Here is a 19,805-nt window from a genome sequence, read left to right as displayed (position 1 = left end):
CTCAAGCCATATCCTCAGAGTAAGGACAGAAATACTACCAATCACAATTAGGCTCTTTTCTGATATTATTATATCTACCCTTGGTTTATTTCAGCAGTCTGGGTGGCTGTGTTTTCTTTAGTACAGTTTAATAGGGAATAATAACGAGTATTGTACCATTTTAACTAGAGATGACTTTTTCCCACCCCAAACCTCCCTTGTGTGAATTTCAAATGAAAACAAAATACCATATCTTTTTTCAGTTCAGAGTGTGGCAGGAAGGGAAGAGGTGAGGGGACTTGAAGGAAGGAAGTGATCCATTGGACCTGAGCTAATACTCAGAATATCATAAATCACCTATCAGCCTGCCAGGCATGCTGAATGAAATTAAAGAGAGTCTATCCAGTTAAACTGGTTTGAAATAGGCCTCTGGAAGACAAGGTGTTGTGCTTTTATATTCTGGAGTCGTTTCCCTAAAGATAAGAAATGATCATAAATAAAACAATTGTCTTCAGCATGGCTCAACTCTCTCAGAATGAGGTTTTGACAAAGCTGTTTATTTTGGAGCAGGGAGAGATCAAAGAAGGAAGATTAACTGAGCCCTCTCTGGGCAGCCACTCAGTAACTTGAGGCGGGTCACTGACACCCGGAGCTTTTGTTCCTGCCACTGCAGCCTCCAGAAGAAAGAAACTAGGATTTCAATGTATTTTAGCCTTCTGTGCTGTAGCACTTACGGAATGCGTGGGGTGGGACTTAAGCTCCCAAATGTTCTGTTTTCTGCTTTGAAGAGAATGTGGCAGGACCCTCTAAACCTAGTTAGCAGAGTTCCATTGCAAAAATAGCATCCACAGCACTTCAACACCCAGAGTGCACCAAATGGGGGATGGGACCATGGGAGGAGCGGGATGTGATGGGAAGGAAATTCTGTTCTTCAGTGCACAAGGCACAGTGGAGATTTTTCTCTTGCCTGAAATCTCCCAGGATTGTCTCAGCAAGGCCCAGCCTGGTGTCTGAGTTGGCTAGGACTGCCATCTACTGACCTACTTACTCCTAGGTCTTGATGCTGATTTTCCCCTGGAGGTCTCATTTCCAACTGAGAGGAGGAAATTCTGAATGCTGTGGAGTGTTTGGTTTCCTTCACAGGGAGCACGTTACAAAAATGATCGCCTTGCAGCTGCTACTCAGTAATTTCCTTTTGTTGCCAAAAGTGTTATATTGTCAGTTGTCCTGGTCAGATTGGTCATTTGGTTATCTCAGTTTTAAAAATGAAGAAGGAAGTGTGAATCTCAGGAGAGACTGGTAGCATACTTCTTGACCCATGCTTTATTTTCAATTCAAAGAGAAATAATCCCATTTAGGACTATTTGGTCTTTCCCAGAAGGTTGTGGTCCTAGCTTTGACAAGTAAAATGCTTATTAGTAGTATAAAATTTTAAACTTTTAAATGGGAACCTGAGTGTTATCGCATTCCATTTCTTCATTACATCTTTTGGGGCCAAAAAATGTTAAATGATAAGGCTGGGGCCTGAACTTGGTTCTTCTGAGCCCAATCTCCTGTTTTTGACAGTGCAAATATAGAGTAGTTTGGTTCTTAAATTTTTCTTTGTGCTATGGAATATGGCATACTGAGAACAAAGCCATGCCTGAGGTAGGGCAGGGGATAGTCGAGGGAAGAGTAGAAGGAATATGAAACTTGTTAAAGGAAGTCCTTTACTTGGCATTTCCTCCTTAATATTAGTCTCTGGTTATAACAACTCACTTGGAAATAAGGTTACAGTGAAAAGGACAAATTGCTTTGCTTCTGATGTCTGTACACATTTCTTGCCATTTATACATTTTAAGGGTGCTCAGCCTTTTCAAGCCAGTGCCATTTAAAACTTGTTTCCCTCAGAATTTTGAAGACCTTAATAAATCATCTACATTTATTAAATAATAGTCATCTCCTTTTATTAGTTAGAACTATAACTCCCTGTCTTGACCATGTGCTACCATTTGACGTGGGCCTACATTTCCAAGCTTCTGAACAGCACACAGGACTACCGTTAAGACCCTAAGCTGCAGTGGGTCCAGATAAAAGGAAAGGTGCCTGGCATCTTACCATGTGTTATCACACCATCTCTTGAAGCACAGAAGACAGTCCTGTCTGTTTCTGGAGTTGCAGGATCCCGGACTGGAGCATGGGTATACCTGATGGCCACTTTCCTTCCCAAAGGAAGTTTCAGTGTCAGCTTAGTGAATACGAGTTATTTGAGACTCTGAAAGGCAGGTACTGTAGAGGGCATCTGAGGGTTTGTTTTTATCATCCCTAGCCTACTGAGCACTGGTAGTCATGCTGAAACAGCAGAATGAAGAGGAAAAAATTCTTGCCAGAGGGGACTGTAATCTCAGAATAACTCAGCTGCCGTACATATGTGTGAGAGTGTTGTCACAAAAGAGAAGCAGCTTTGGAAGCTTAGATCAATTTCCTTATCATCAACTTTTTTTTAAAGTTCTGTTGCTCTGACTCAGCATTTCAGAGACAAGTAATTTATTTTCCAAGCAAAAGTAAGATTAGAATAGAAGGAAAACTATAGCGGGGAAATGCCATTTGGTAAACAATGTTATTGTCTGGTATTTCATGGAGTGAGTACCTTTGTTTATGTGGGAGGTTAGCTAGCAGGTGCTTGAAATAAAATTTAACACAGTGTTCTCTTTGATCCCTAGATTCTTGAAGTGAAGAGTCCAATAAAGCAAAGCAAATCGGATAAGCAAATAAAGAATGGTGAATGTGACAAGGTAGGTTTCCAGCCCATTGGTGTGAGTGCTGTGGCCTTCTTGTCTTCTGGTTTCCCTTGATCATACTTGCTAGCTGTCCCTCCATTTTCTTCATCAGAAATGCCCAAGATTTCCACACGATGAGTGTTTCATCCCTGTGCTTTGTAGTTTATTTTCCATGCCTTGCTCATGTCTTCATTATTAAGCTTGACCATATGCTACCATTTGATGTGGGCCTACATTTCCAAGGGATTTTGAACACATTGAATTGGGAGGTAAGATTGTGAGACGTAAGTGAGCAAGACCTCTGATCCCAGTGCAGGGTGTTTGTATGCATCTTGCCTCTAAAATCTGACTACAAGACTTGGTAGTGCTTAAGTCACCTGGAAAAGGCAGGTCCCTAATGTGTTTGCAGGGGCAGGAAGACCTCTCTAATGCTTTGTAAATCTTTCCTTTGCCCTTATGAAAATGATTCTGGGGGTACCCATGCAGTCACACTAATAAAGACTTGTGAGTTTGAACATATGGAAAGAGAAGTACCCCTCTGCACTTCTAGGGGAGCTCTTCATAAACCAGATGGTAATTGGGATAGTGATCTGTTTTTTATAAGGTATTATTGATATTATTTTGTTCTTTGGTCATTTGCTGTCATTGTTTATCTGAAATGTTTGGTACAATTGGGAGTCTTTTTTTAAAAAAAAAAAAATTAAGAGTTTGCTGTAACCTACCTGGTAATGTGCACTGATACTCCCATCTTCAAACTTAAGCTTTTTTTTTTTTCTGAGATTAAAGAATAAAAAAAATGAAAGGATAAAAATGAAAGCCTGTGATAACATGTTAAAACCCACAATTTAGCATTGAATTTCCCCTAATCCTTGTATATACTTTATTGGAGTAAGGTGAGTCTGCCCACGGGACTTTTGTTGAGAGTAAATAGGTGAGAGAGTTGCTTACTCCCCCATTGTAATGCAAGCTTGGTAAAGGTGAAGGTCAACCAGGAACCAGGACAGACCTGGTCAGCAAAGGCCTTTGGACACAGTTCGAGTGGCTTGTGTAGAATGGTAGGATGAGGAGCGTCCAACTTCGCCTGTGAGTGCTTTCTTATTTTTCAACTGCTTCCTAAAGTGCTTGTTCTTGGGGTGCCCTTCTCTTCCAGGCTTACCTGGACGAGCTGGTGGAACTTCACAGAAGGTTGATGACGCTGAGGGAAAGACACATTCTGCAACAGGTGAGAAATGCCTCTCAGCACAACTGTTCTGGGAGACCCCAGGCTCTGCTTTATCCTGGGCTAGTGAGGTAGCACTTGGAGCCACAGCAGCATCTTGTGATTGGAATGGGGCCATGGCACCTGCTGAAGTATTTGGGGAGGGTTCTGATTTTTGAGGCCGCCTAGAAGTCGGCTTCTAGCTCCATGGTGATTCTTTCCTTCCCCAGTGTAGTCAGTGGCTAATGTTGTAATATGAGGTAAGGGAGGGGACAGTAGGAACGTAGGAGCCACTGGGACCAAGCTTCTGGTTTCATGGGAAAACAGTGATAAGAATTTTGAGTCAAGTGTTATAAACATTTGTGATTGAATTTAGTAACCTTTTTCCAGTGCCGTTCTAAGGAAAATAAATATTTTCTTCATTTCCCTTATCTTGTTAAGCGTACATTCTATTATTATGAACTCAACTGTGAAATGCTTGTAGGGTGAGGAAACTTCTATTAATACAATGTGATGTTTTGAGAAGATAAGAAAAGTGGGTTTTAGTTTTTGTACAGTTCGAGTACATGCCTTTATTGTATTAACAGTGGCTATTGATAAAATAATTTTTCTTTAACACCCAAAAAGTCTGTGCGTCCAAATTCCAGGGCGAGTTTGCAAATTGTTTCACTTCAAAATTTTTTTCTTTTTTACTACTTTCAAATGACTGGAAATTAGTACTTAATGTGCCCCAGCTGTGTGTGAATTATTTTGTAAATGTTTAATGGTTGATGGTCACATTTATATTCTGTGTACATTTTTGCTTAAATCTATAAATACACACTCTCAAACTCGCCAAGTTTCCTGACTGGTCTGATAAACTTTTAACCCTTCTAAAGTTTTAGATTTGAACAAAAGACTTTGTCTACAGACCTAGATTCTTGTTTGTGGATAAGTTACATGTCTTGCATTTTTCTCTTAAGTGAGTATGGGGGTCAGGGGGAGCAGGATTTGAGTGGCTTAACCTAAGTCAGTACTTTGCAAGTACATTCTCCCTTGGCATCCACAGAGCATAGGTTTCAGGTCCCCATTGGATACCAAATTCTGTGATGCTCGACTCTCTCGTCTAAGATGGCATAGTATTTGCATATAACCTGTGCACATCCTCCGTTCTTTAAATCATCTCTAGGTTACTCGTAATTCCTAAAACAATGTAAATGCTTTGGTCATCACTGCTCTACTGTATTGTTGAGAGAATAAAACGCACAAGAAAAAAATCTGTACATGTTCAGCACAGTTTTCCCCCAAAAAATATTTTCAATCTATGTTCAATCTGAGGATGCAGAACCCACAGATACAGAGGACCAAGTGTGATTTTCTTCAACTTTCTCCTGTAGAAGGGAAAATTGTATTGCCTGCCATTTACCAATTATTTGGGGTTAATTGACTAATACCGACAGTAAATCTATTAGCTGATCTTCCCATCCCTTCCCAGATACCAACTCTGAACCACTGTGGAAGAATTGCCCAAGAAAGCTGTTAATGCCCAAGCTAGGCCTAAATTGTGAGTCTCACAGGAAAGTGAGACAGATGTTTGAGTTGGGTGGGGGCACCTTCACAGAGAAAGCACAGACAACGAATCAAGGACAGTATGCCACTGGGCAGGGTCTTACCTTGTGGTGTCATTGGCATTCCTAATTTAATGTTGTCCTTTATTTTGACCTTTGAGAGAATTGTGAGGGAAGGAAGCTTAGTAGAATTCCATCCAAGTGGATTATTTTAGTATTCTACAGGGAGAAAGTAATATCTATGAATTTTTAACCTGGCTAAAAAGGCACCCCAGGGCACACAGCCTCTCACCCTAATTGCATTCCCAGGCTGGTTGAAAGCTCTCAGTCTTTGGCCTTTTGCCTTGTAATGCAGCTGAGGCTTGTGATTATGATACCATGATGCATGTCCTGTCACGGTTTACTGCTTAATTAATTCCTATTGTAAAACATAGCACTATTGAGAACTAATGTTATTCTCCACCTTGAGGGCTGCTCATCTCATGGCATGCATTCTACAAAGTCTCTGTGTTCTCCTCCATGCAGACTTGAACACCTGCGGCAGAATTTCTGGTGGGCCCAGAATGATATCCTGAGTTCTTTCCTGTTCAGTGCATCCCTATCAAAAAAATCTGCTCTGACAATTTTATTTGGCTCACAAAAGGGGTTAATAGCATGTTTTACGCTGGGGACATGCTATCCTGGCACTCAGTATTTAGTTTAATGAACAGAAAGCATTGGCTCAAGGGAGGCTATGTGCCTAAGCCACTTTTCCATAGTGTAAATATACAGTAGAGCGGACACAAAGAGAAGGAGAGAGTACCTAGGACTGACTAATAATTTGATTTTTCTTTAAACCATGTGTTCCACATTTATTTGTAGACTGAAGTGAAAAATATTTAACCTCCCTAGCAGTTCAGCTGCAAGCTTGATTTGTATCCTTGCCTGAAAGAAAAAAAAAAATCTGAGAAAACCCAGAACTTCCTTAGAACAGAGTATATCAATTTAGATACCAGCTATCATTCTTTTAGAATCACCTTCAGGGATTGAGGAATGAGTGGTGTATTAGAGTATTCCTCCTAACAACACAGAGAACCCTCCTTAAGAAGTGTTCTGCTGCAAATGATTTCCTCCATCCTGGGAAATTACCTGTCATATTGGTATCCTTTGTAGATTGGAGTCTGATAGCCTGCATTGTAGCCCAAAGGAGGTACACATTTTCATGTGGAAGACAGGGCTTCCCTGTCTGGAGTAGAGGATATTTTACCAGAGCACTGGCTCCACTTGAGGTAGAATCAGTTAAAGCAAAGCTTGTTCAAGACTTTCCCCCTCCTAGAAGAAGCGACTTTGAATGGGAAGAGCCCTGGCATTTGAAAATATAAGTCAACCAAAAATAAGGCATCTATCGCTTCTCCGCCTCCTGGCTAAGATCGTGTGTAAATGAATGCATGTAGCTTTCTATAATTAAAAAACCAGAGTTAGGGGAGGGAGTCATAGACTTAACAAGTAGATAGTACCCTCCTTGAAACAAAACAACCAACAGCCTCTGTGATACCCCCTTAAAAGGCTGATGTGGCAGGAAATCATCCATCACAAATGTTTTCACAACAGCCATCATCTGAAGAATGAGTTAAGCAGTTTACACACTTTCTTTTTCACTACCCATATGTACCCTGTTCCCTTGAATGCTTTTATCTGCAGTTACTCTGTCTTCTATTATTCTTCTAGATGGGCATTATGATTGCATTTTGATGCAGCATAATGACAGCAAGGTAAACCCACATTACATCCCAGAAACTATATTCCTACAAAAAGAGTGGAGTCCTTTGGAGACTAGCAGCGTGTTTTCAGGCTTTGCGGCCTGTGTCATTGGAATAAAGCACATTAACATGGTGTTTCTGATGTTTGAGCTATCGGGATTCCTGGAAAGGAATGTGCACTTATTTTTCTTTATGGAGTCTTTACTTAATTGAGGACATGGGTACATGCTCTAATAACTTAAATCATTAATGCCGTTCCGTTTGGCAAATAGTCCCGAACTACCCAACTGCTCCCACTACTACTGCCTTAAGACTGTCTCTGCATCTGCCCTGATGTATTCTTATAGACTCCCATTAAAGTTGCAGGGCTCATTTAGTTAGATTTATCAGATTCCCTTTCTATCTTTGCATATGTGTGGCTGCAGGCAGGGTGGGGCATGCTAGTGGTGGAGAAAGTGGGAGGCTGGGTGGGAAGCCCTGGAAACCTAAAGATGTTATAGTGCATGTGAGATGACCGGGGCTTTATTTCCTAGCGGGCCGAAGTGTTTATTTGCTTTAAAATTAAGAGGCTTTTTTTCTAGAAGGAATTTTTATTGCCCAGTTTTCTGTTTATTGTTCAATAATTAGTGAACCACTATATTGAGTCATAGAAAACTATTTTCTTAAAAGGGTAAGTTCCCTGTTATTTTAGGATAATGTGTAGGGCTGTGCTTCCGTTACCCAGTACATTGCAGTTTTAGCCCATCATTTCAACTATTTGGCTTCATCTGTTTTCTCCCCTTCTCCCTGAAAACTTTTGTTATGATTATTAAAAAAATTGTTAATAATAATAAATTCAACCTGGCACATTTGCACACACCTGCAATCCTAGGTGAGGCTGAGGCAGGACGATTGCAAGCTCAAAGCCAGCCTGGGCAACTTAGTGAGATCCTGTCTCAAAAATAAAATAGGTTGGGAATTGCCAGGTGCGGTGGCATACACCTATAATCTTAGCGTCTTGGGAGTTGAGACAGGAGAATCATGAGTTCAAAGCCAGCCTCAGCAATGGCAAGGTGCTAAGCAACTCATTGAGACCCTGTTTCTAAATAAAATACAAAATAGGGCTGGGAATGTGGGGCAGTGGCCAAGTGCCCCTGAGTTCAGTCCCTAGTAACGCCTCCCCCCCAAAAAATTGCTGGGAATGGATACCAGTAGTAGAGCTTCCCTGGGTTCAATCCCCAGAGCCACAAAAGAAAAATATCAGGTAGACTTTTTTTGAGTTTTAGGTTCTGCATTTTTTTTTTCTTGCTTCATTTGTTTTATTGCTAATGAAATGGCTAACAGTAGTTAAGGGCCAGAGATAAAAGCACCAGGTCTGATAATCCATGTGCTCTTTAGTTATCTCCCACATAATAAGTTTACATGATGACCATAACCATGGTGCCCTGATCTAGGTAGTAATTTATAGTTTATAAGGAAATTATTTACCATATCTTATTTAATCCTCTGCAAATCCTTGTATGATATGTAGAAGAGATAGCATTGTCCCCATTTTACTTATGAGGAATCTGAGGCTCAGATGTTATAATGTTCCAGTGCCATTCATATAAAGAGCAGAAGAACTTTATAGGCCAAATCCAGAACTCCCTCTTCTGAATGCCTTGTCACTTACCTGCTATCCCACTAGTTGGGGAGAGGAGTCCACCTCTGGTCTACTTGGTAATTATCTCTATTGTATATATTTGAAATTATAGTAGCTCTGAAGAGACTATTTTTTTTAATCCTGAAATTTACCAATACATACTAGATACACAGTTTCTACATAATGTAGTAAAAGAAAAAAAAAAGATAATGTACTCAGGAAAGTACTCTTATTTCAGCCAGTGTTTAGTATAATTAAGTATATGATTGCCATGAAAGGCTTGTGTGTGTGGACACAACTGTGTGTTTATGTCTCTATATGTAAATATTTGTGGGGAATCAGAGTTCTAAAACTATTTGTTAATAAACACTTCAGTGTCCATTTTGGTTGTTTTGTGTGTTGATACAGTAATTTTTGATGAATTCCTCCATGAATGGTATATTTTAATCACAATTGGGCATATCCTTTCAGATGATCTATTGATAGATATAATGGAGCCCTGAATCTAGTAGCTTAAGCGAATGAGGTTCCCTCCTCCTTTCCTCCTCAACATGTGTTAGGCCCAGGGATAGTAATCCATAGTCAATCTTGTGGCTTAAAAGATGCCACTGAAGACACAAACTCTGTTCTTCTGCTCTGCCATCTTTCATATGTTGCATTCATCCTCCTGAATGGAAGATGGCTGCTGTGCTTCTGGGCATTGCATCTACATTAAAGAGAGCAAGAAGGTCAGAAGGCAAAAGGCACATGTTCATCGTCCATAACATTTTCAACAATTTTTTTTTTTAAATGCCAGTGGTTTCTGACAAGTACGTTATAAATAGTAGTACCGAATGCTACACAGCATTCTGATGAGGCAAGCATTTTAGCTGAGCATATTTGCTACTCTCAAAAAGTCAGGTTCCTGTTAGTAAAGGGGATAATGGAAAATAGATGATCAGTTTGCAGGAACTGTCATGTTCCACAGTAGGCATAACTTGTTGTATTATTAAAACCATAATTATATCTCCAAAAATAGTTTCAGAGATTGAATAAGACAATAACAGTTCAGTTTGGAGTTTTGCAGTTAATTAGATTTAGGCTTAATATGTCTAATATGCTTCTGTTGAGATTAAAAAAAAATAGCATCAGGAATGGGGAACACTTTTTCTGGTAAGACCCACTGAGCCATAGGGAATAGTTCACAGATGTTTCAAGGAAAAGTAAGTGTAATAAGAGAAGGTGAAAAGTCTTAATTCTGCTGGTTTTCAGATTGGCATCAGATAATCCAAAAATTAATTGAATAAATCATAGGGTAAATAATTTAAAATTCTTAAAATTATTGCACTAAAGAGATTTAGAATCAGGAGATAGAAAGGGAATAATACAGACAAATGAGAAGTGGAAGTTTGCCAAGTGTTCACTTTGTGCAAATATTCTTTCTCTTGCCCTAAGGCTGATTTTCCTCCCTCTCAAAGATTGCTAAAGTTAATTCCCATCCCACTTCTGAACCATTAACACACCTAGTTAAAAACCCCACTGCCCAGGCCCAGTATCCATTTCTGATAAGATTATTAGTAACATTGGAGTAGAAAGACAGTACATGGGAAAAGAATGTCTCACACCCAGACCCAACATCATTCTTCATATTGAAATTTCAGAACTGTCCAGACCCAACTTCATTCTTCATATTGAAATTTCAAAACTGTCCTGCTACAAGCCTTGGCAAGAGAATACCACCTCTGCCACCACTGCCATTTAACATGTCATTTTTCCATAAGTTGGAGCCAAAACAGAAATGCAGTGTATCTTGTTCTAATTGGGGAGACATTGGCATCCTCTCTTTTTCTACATAAAATTTTTCTCTCCGGAATACTCAAGGGAATAGCTGAGCACAACTATAAGTAATAAACATTTGTATGTATTTTTTATAAAAGTAGCAGAACATGTACAGCTACAAAGTGAACATGGGGTGTGTAACCAGTACCCAGATTAGAGAACAAAATAGTCCTGGTGACATAGGGGGGTCCCTGGGGGCCCATACTCAATACTGTGTTCATCAGGGGGATTATACGTAGTTTCTATTATTATTTTCTTTGTGCGTTTCTATACTGTCTAAATTTTCAATAATTATGTACTCAAATAAAAATGATTTTTTGTTTTGTTTGCATGTGTTGTTTTTTGAAAGAAGTTTTGTTATTTCTAGGTTGAAGTTTGTTTATGTCTGTTAAGCATAGTCACTATCTGTTGATCAGGAACTAATTTTTATAGAAGTCTTGAAATTTTCTTTCTCCCTAACCACCCACCCAAGGAAAATATTCTCTTGTTGACTTGAAAGCAGCATTTTAAAAGGATGAAAATTGAGAACAAATAAGTCTGTTTTCTGTGAGAATTTTTCGAAGACTTTATGTATATTTGACTTACCAAACTGGCTAAGTAAGGTACTTTTGATTTTTCTCATTATAAATAAGGGTGTTTATCACTTGGATCCATGTTTGAGCCCCTCCATCTCTTAATCTGAGCCTTTTGATGTCTTTTACTTATTTCTCAAACTTTTTTTTCTTTACTCCTTCAGATTGTGAACCTTATAGAAGAAACTGGACACTTTCATATCACAAACACAACATTTGATTTTGATCTTTGCTCGCTGGACAAAACTACAGTCCGTAAACTACAGAGTTACCTGGAAACATCTGGAACATCCTGAGGATATAACAACTGGATGCATCAAAACATCAAAAACTATTGCTTTTTTTTTTTTTTTGGTTGTGATTTTTTTTTGTTATTGTTGTTTATATGAAAACACTCAGAATGATGCAACCAAAAGGGAAAAAATAAAAATCAAACAACCTTCAGCTTTATTTTCCTTTAAAGCCAGTCATCATCTCTTGATAAAGGAGAGGTTAAGCAAACCAGCCTCAGCGGACCACTCTTCTCTCCAAGGAAATCCCCGGGAAGAGTTAGCCTGGATAGCCTTGAAAACAAACAAAGCAAACACAATACAAGAAAACTTAAAGAATGTGTATGGTATCATGTCTCTCTCCGTGGTGGTTCATTCCACAGGACGAACGCATACTCAACACACTGCCTTATTACATAACTGATCTATTTATTATCGCATACAGATATTCTAAAGTCGTTGAGGGAATGACACCACCAGACATTATGAGTACTTGGTCCCGTGGATGCTCTTTCAATGCAGCGCCCTTGCCATCCCAAGCCCAGTGACCTTACTTGTATACCGTGCCACTTTCCACCAACTTTTTCCAAGTCCTTTAACTTGTTGCAGTCTGTATTTTCCACCTTTTGTTTTTCCAGTTCCAGGACACAAATTTTCAACTGGGGGGACCAAATAGCCACTTTGATTTTCTTCTTTGTGGTCTTTTTTCTGAAAGTTGGGGCCAGACCTTGGCTGTTTCCATGTAATGATCTTGGACCATGGTAGAAAAGGCACCAAATAGGATCATATGAATTGCTGTCTAGCCTTAGTCAATAAACCTGTAGGACTTATACAAGAGCGTACCTGTAAACGTCCTGACTGCAGCATTGTCGAGCTGTCATCGACATTCTTGTGTCTGTTTTACTGTTATAATATTAGGCAAATATGGAAGTAAAGGCATTCCACAGGATCAGCATTTGAAAAAAAAAATTCCAATCCTGTTTTCTAAAGAAATGTAGAAATTCTTAATTTGGATCTATTTATTAGAGGTTCAGCTCTCTTCAGCTGCCAGCTTGGTATTCATCTTTATTGTAAAACCAGGAATCAGAGTTTTGTTTGTTCACATACGATTCTCTTAGACTCTTTTATATTTGAAAAATTAAAATCTTTCTTTGGGGGAAAAATCTTGGTTATTCTGCCATAACAGACTGTGTATTAACTTGTAGATTCAGTGGTTCGAAACCTGTTTAGTCCCTTGCTAATGTTTCCAGAAGGATTTCCTGTATTGGTGAAAGTAAAGATGGTTGGGGGGTGGGGGATATTTTTGTTCTTGTACCCTTGTTTTGGAACTAGAACTCTGTCCTGTGGCATGCAAAAGAAAGAAAATTATTTTTTAAAAGAAAAAAAAAACCAAAGTACTTTTTGGTGTCATTATTCTATCCTCTCCATAAATGGAGAAATGAAAAGTGAGAACAGCTCATCTTCTAGGTCTTTACTAGGAACTCAACCACAATGAAAAGAAAGGAAGAAATGCTTCTGGATCCAAAGGTCTGTCCCTGGATCAGCCTTAAGGAAGTCTCTGTGCTAATAGACCAGGATCTCCCTCATTTGCTCCTGTGCCAGATGCTGTCTTTTCATTCAGAGATTAACTAGTGTCTGTACAAAAAAATGGTCTCTCCAGACCCATTCTTCTAGTAGGCAGTAATGTAAATGCAGATTGGTAATGGAGTGATTTCTGCATTTTAAAAAGCATTTTTTACACTGTTTCTTTCTATCCAAAGAAACTATTTTTTCCTTTTAAAAAAAATTATAATACAGCCATGCTCCTTGTAAATTACTTCTCTGAAGTGTCCTCCCAGAGGACAAGTGTACTTTCAAGAATGTTATGATTCTTTATGATGATTGGCATGAACTGTACTTGAAGCATTCGTTATTGTAGTCCACTTCTCAATGTGCAATTACAGAGATGATACTTTCCAAGTTATTTTGGACATTAGGTGACTGATGAATTGTGTGGTTTTAGTTATAGTTAACTTTACAGGTGAAAGGGGAGGGAAATGCTTATATGGAAATATTTCTGACTGATAATTCACATATTCTCACTAAACCAGAAATTTATGTGCTTAAACTAATATATCTCTTTGGTTTAACTAAAAACATTTATATGTAATTTGGGCCATTTTTATTTTTGTAACTAAATTGTGTGGCAAAATTTTTGATTTGGCAATGTAAAGATTTTTTTTTCCCCATAAGTCAGTAACCAAGAAACTAGGTCAGATTTAAAAAAAAAAAACAACTCTCCTCCCCACCAAAATAAATAAATAAATAAGGGCAGCTATTACAGTGATATACTTTAGACCTGAATATTAGATAATCACATGTCTTCCAAATAGCATACCATGTACGTTTATAAACTAGTAACAAATTTTGGAAAAACTTGCCAACCTCCTATTATCCAGACAGCAAAATGTGTTTCCCACAAAATTCTAATAGTTAGCTAGATTTGGAGTGTTTTTTTGTTTGTTTGTTTGTTTGTTTTTTGAAGCAGTACTCTGGTCCTCATCATGTGATTTTTAAATACAGAAGTAATAAATCCCCTCTCTGTTAAATCTCAGAGTTATAAGACTTTTCATAAAGTCACCTGCTCAGTTCTGCCCCATTTATGCATACTCACCTTTGAAACTTGTTGAGAATTTTCTTAACATGTGTACCCTAGTGGCTTTGGTTTTTTTAAGCACAAAGGGGAAATGGCAGGGTTTAATTTCTTTGGTGTATATATATATGTATGTATATATATATATATATATATATATATATATATATATATATATATTAAAAAAATAGATGTTTCAAATAAAGTTAATTGGGCAAATGTGAATATGGTTTGAACCAGCCAGAGTATGATAAACTGTCTTCAAAGTTTCCCCCTGTGATTTGAGGTGGAAAAATGTATGTACAGAATTTGTGCTTTCAGCCGCCCTTTATAAATTAGCTTTTGCTTCTGGTTTTGCAGCAGGAGGTGTGTGAGAGGGAGTTCTTCTGTCTTAGGATACACCAGTTATATTAGCAGATGTTTGCAGTTATTCTGTATCTTTGCCATGACCCGTTCTTCTCTCTATGTGAACAAATGTCTATATATGCTTACATATTGTGTCAAAGTATAGATGAGGAGACAAGAGTTTTAGGGGGGTAAAAAAAAACCTCGTAAGAATGTCCTAAACATTTTTAAATTGCTAAGCAAAACTCTGTAAATGAATCATTCACCTTTTTGTGGAAAAAGCCAATAAAATTGGTTTTCTTCCACTAGAAAATTTCTTCCACCAAAACCAGTTTTTGCTGATACCTTTTACAGACCCACCTAATCTTTAAAAAGCAAACAAATGACAATTTAGGCCTGTATAACATAATGTTTACCATTTCAAGCCCCACAAATGTAGTTAACACTTGTTTAAGAGAGACTTTACTCTTAAATGTTTTAGCTCTACCTATTTAATAGAGTTGGATGTTCAGTGTTGGAAATGGTCAATGTCTGTGTTTGGTGGCTCGTGTTCATTTTTCTCACTGTGGAAGTGATCAGCTCGGAGTAATTTGCTGTGTGCTTATTACTTTCCACCTTTAGTGTCTGTGTACTAATGCTGTGTACTGCTCCTATATTTATATACCTATATATATATATACACACACACACATACACACACACATATATATATATATATATATATATATATATATATATATATATTATCAGAGTAATTTTGCTTTGGACTGTCACTCTAACACTATGACTATGATGTAGAGACTACTACAGCTGCAGTGAACACGAAGGAGTCAATTCCCGTGGTGTAGGTTAGTCTTGGGCTGCAAGTCGACATCTTTTGACCTCTTCTGTTTTATATGATGCTTTTTATTATGTAGGCACTGCCATCCCCGAATATTCCTTGTAAAGATTCATTGAAGAAGTCAATTTAAAAGGAAGACAAAGCCACCGCTGTCTGTAAACTGTAAATATGTACTTTGGCACTTGTACTCCAGTATTCTGAAAATAGAGTTATGATGGAAATGCTGACAGATCCTTAACGGTGGCCAGAGCTACCATGCAGTGCAAAAATAAATTAAGTAAAAATGTATTCTTGAGATTAACAGTGCAAGGCCAATACGTTTTATAAATCTGTCAGTATCTTTTTAATGGAGTGTGTATGTGTAGTTATGTTGAAAGATACACTGTGTATGTGTGTATACATGCTTTTATGTGAACTACAAGGCACACGCAGGATGTATTTGCCATCTCTAAAACCCATGTTGAAATGTAAGTACAGATTGACAGAAATAGGTGTTTTACTTAAATTCATGCCTAATCTATTGTGGCTCCTTTTTTTTTTTTTTTAACAATATATAGTCTTACAGATTTATTTGACCAGTTTGGTTCTACTTTGCAATTCAGGAAAAATAAGCCTCTTGTCATACAGCAATGCTATTTCTAAAGAATGAAAAGAATTGAAGTAACCAGAGAACCGGTAGTGTGCCTCAAACCTGCTGAGGGCAGTTTATATGTGCATCCTTTTCCCCCTACTCCTTTGGAAGGGTTGATATAGTAATTGTCTAGCTATAGCTAGACAGAGTTGATATTACAAAGCATTTATTTTAGTACCAGAGCATGCTAACTTGATTTGAAAGGAAGGATAGAAACTACTACAACAAAGGGAAATTAAAATACATTGAGTTTGGCAAATAACCAAGGAAAATTAAATGGGATACTCATTAGTAAAGAGACATCAAATTTGAGAAACTGACCTTCTCTTCATTCAGACCAACAAGCCCTGTAGGGGATTGCGGTAGACTGCTTTGTCTTTGATCAGCTAGAAACTGACTTTAGGTGAGCAAAACTTACTAATTGCCACACGTGAATTAGACTGATCTGTTTTCCTTATTTTACAGATGTTCATTTGTGTATGTATATAAAATAATAGCCTAGCATCTTCTCCAGTGTGGGGAGAGTCAAGATCACTATCGTGAGCCTGCTAAAGCCGACTCCAGGAGTGCACTGTGTCACATGGTTTTTCTTAGCACATTTGTTCCATTATCTCAGAGCAGTGTCCCCACTGGGATATGCAAGGAAACCTGGAGAGAGATGACAGATCAAGGTTGACACAGACCTCCATGGTATTTTAGAGATAGATTGTCTAAAACTAGCAGTTTTTTCTTTTTTCTTCTTCTTTCTGATTATGGAGCAGCTAAGGGTATTTTACTGGTTTCCTTGGCCAGGATACCACCCAAATAGAAAATACCAAGCATATTTCAATGATTCTGCTTTCTCCACCAGGTAATAGTATCCACACCTTCCTGTTTATGTGGTCCCTTTCTGTAGAGGCATTTCCAGTCTATTTCAAAGGTTGTTAAATTGCCCTTGGCTTTCAGCTTAGCCTCTGGGTCTTAATTTCCTCTTAATTAAAGAAGAGTAACCAAAATGATCCCCAAGAGCTGGCAAGGGAAATACATGGCCCAAACTAATATCACTCCAGTAATTATAACTGGACCCTATAACTGTTAAATAACAACAGAAATAATGCACCCCCTGCAAGGAGGTTCCTTGAGTCTACTTCTATAATGTGGGGTGGTTATCGGGTCCCTGGGCAATCTGCACAAAGTAGGTGGCTATGTGGAATAGAGACTAACAAGGAACACAAGGCAAAGCCATGAGCATGTTTTTCCTCTTACAATCACGTCTTCCACTACATGCAGCCCCCACCCCAGGGTTCTGAAGTTTCAAAAGGGTAGAAAAGGATAAATCCAGGCCATTAAAAGAAAATAAAGCTATTGAAAAGATAAAACAAATGAGTCGCACTAAAAGGGCAGTCTGTGCAAGTAATAAGGTTGAAATACTGATACGGATTTCCTAGCGAACAGCATTCCTCACACATGTGGTTTGTGTATCCGTGTCTGGGTGGGTGGTCTGGGGAGAAGTGCTAAACGCAGCAAGATGGCTTAGTTTCTGAGCAGTGGAGGGCAGCTTTGGGACAGGCTCAGCTCCTGGCATCTGCAGTCCATACAACATAAAGAGGCTCTCCTGCTTTGTTCCAGGAGGGAAAGTTTTTAACTTGGCGTATTCATTAAGCGTGCATCTCTACTCTGCACAGAATCCACCAAAGGGTAGGAGCGTGTGTGTGTGAGTGAGTGTCTTTAAGCACCTCCTCGATACTTCCCAGTCCTGGGGGGCAGAATGTGTTCTTAGAGTGTAATAAACCTCCTTTTGCTCTAATCTATTCCCTGGGTGCTAGGCACCAACAAAAGTTCTCTTTTGAGAGTCATGCTGTTGTAAATAACACCTCAGTCTAGATAGAACAGGGAATAAAATTAAATTATGGCCAATAAACAAAAACCAAAGGAAGATGGACTCCCCCCACCTCCCAAGCACATTTTTACTAATGAGACTACCAATGAAGCCCACCTCAGGTCAAGGTGGGAGACTGATTAAGGGGACTTTCTTGCACTCAGGAAACAAGATGTCCAACAATGGCTTTTGACAGACATGAATCATGCTAACTTGTGTTGGAAGACAGGTGACTTCACAAATGTCTATTGGAATTCTTAGGTGGTGTGGCTTTTATTTTGACCTCAATTACTGGGGGAATAGATCATTGTTTTCCTAATTATAATATTAATTGCTTACACATTTATTGTGTCTTCCCCTCTCTAGAATAGTAGCTCACTGTATGCTAATAATATATTAAATTCCTAGAAAGACATACATTATAAAAACAAATTGTTTAACTGTAAGTTAATATTTCCCAATTGTACCTGGCACAATAGTAATCATACAGATTAATAATAGATGTTTTGCTTTTAAGAAAAATTCCTTAATCAAAGTAATTTTATAGTATAATTTTATTCTTCAAGGCTTACAACACTGTTTGGGATAGTAGACAGCACAGCTCTTGATATTCCTAGAAGTGTTTTCTGGGTTAAGTATCCATTTAACTTATTGTCCAAGCTGGAACCATTTTGAGAGGAAAGTAGGATACTATTAAGGATTATTCCAAGACAACAGGAATAAACTGAGTCTATCTTCAGCCAACCAGGATATGTGGAAACCATAGATCCAAGGAACATACTTTGGGACATGCCAAACTGAAAATACCCCCTCAGACTTCTTTTTTAGTGCAGCATGTGAAGTTGTGAAGTTTTAGTTCAGCATGTGAAGGTGTGTAGTTGGCCTCTGTATGGAAGAATATTGTATCTTTCCTCACCCATTGAAAAATTTGTGGTTGATATCCCTCTAATAAAGATTAAGGAGAGAATTTTACATGACACAGGACCTTCAGAAATGATCCACAGACACAGGGAAAACTATTTTTATGCTTAAGTTTGGAGAGGAACAGATAGTAGTGTTAGAAATATGATTGGACAAAGGGGAGTTTGACTTCAAGGTAATAAATTGGGGGGAATTTAGCAAGGACTGTTCCTTCAGAGTCCTCTTGGCCTCCAGATATATGGCAGGGCCCTTCTTCAATGAGGGTCTTACAATCTATTTCAGGCAAAGTAGATCAGAATTTCTTTTATGATCATGCTTTAGGAGAGAAAGGTAAGGGTGAAATCAAAGTGACTGTTCTGCTGTTTTCTCAGTTTCCTTCAGCTCAGTACTCCAGGGTGCCATATTTGGGAGTATCATGTCCTGAGCCCCAGCAGCATCCTCTTTATGGTACATATAGTGGCTCCCTCACAGTAAGGGTGGCCCTTAGGGCTCACGGTTCAAGGGGCATTTTCACTGATGCGGAAGAACCATGGTGGTTGAGGTGGTCTTTGGCCACCCCTTCCCTGCCCTACCCCTATAATAGCCTGTTATTTACATAAATGAGTAGGCAGGGGGATGGGGTTGTGGCTCAGCAGTAGAGTGCTTGCCTAGCATGTGTGAGGCCCTGGGTTCAATCCTCAGCACCACATAAAAATAAATTAATAAAATAAACATAATGTGTTCAATTACAACTTAAAAAAATAAATATTAAAGAAAAAATAAAAAAATAAATGAGTAGGCAATACTGACCATCAGTCCCATATTCAGGAAGGGTTCATTCCTGGTCCAGTTTCCTGAGCCTGTTGCATGCTGAGGTCATAGTGGTTTTCTTCACTCCCAACACCTTTGCTTGAGAGGCTACTTCTTCATTGTCTCCTGCTTAGTCACTCTGGGGCCACTGCTCTATCTTGGTGGTTGGTCTTTATTCCCAGCAGCTCCTGGAATTTTGCTGCTCTCCCTCTGTCTCCAAGTCCTGAGACCTGATATCTTTTGATAATTTCCTGATTCCCAGTTGCATGGACACAATTCCTAGCAT

General features: G+C 38.7%; 1 protein-coding gene across 3 annotated transcripts in view; it reads left to right on the top strand.

The window, feature by feature from the left end:
- Positions 1–15,840, top strand: part of Mllt3 (MLLT3 super elongation complex subunit) — a 270,688-nt gene extending 254,848 nt beyond the window's left edge. For all 3 annotated transcript variants that reach the window (XM_046467367.2, XM_046467368.2, XM_058586380.1), the window contains 3 exons: positions 2,682–2,753; positions 3,889–3,960; positions 11,398–15,840. In XM_046467367.2, coding sequence (XP_046323323.1) covers positions 2,682–2,753; positions 3,889–3,960; positions 11,398–11,529 — 276 coding nt within the window. In that variant the 3' untranslated portion in view covers positions 11,530–15,840. The remainder of the gene's footprint in view (positions 1–2,681; positions 2,754–3,888; positions 3,961–11,397) is intronic.
- The last annotated feature ends 3,965 nt before the right edge of the window (positions 15,841–19,805 follow it).

This window comes from Marmota monax, unplaced genomic scaffold (assembly GCF_021218885.2).
Source record: "Marmota monax isolate L192 unplaced genomic scaffold, Marmota_monax_Labrador192_F-V1.1 WCK01_AAM20220418_F8-fsc00033, whole genome shotgun sequence".
NCBI classification, from domain to species: Eukaryota; Metazoa; Chordata; class Mammalia; order Rodentia; family Sciuridae; genus Marmota; species Marmota monax.
The sequence above is the reverse complement of the archived record's forward strand: the minus strand, read 5'-3'. Positions and strand labels throughout refer to the sequence as shown.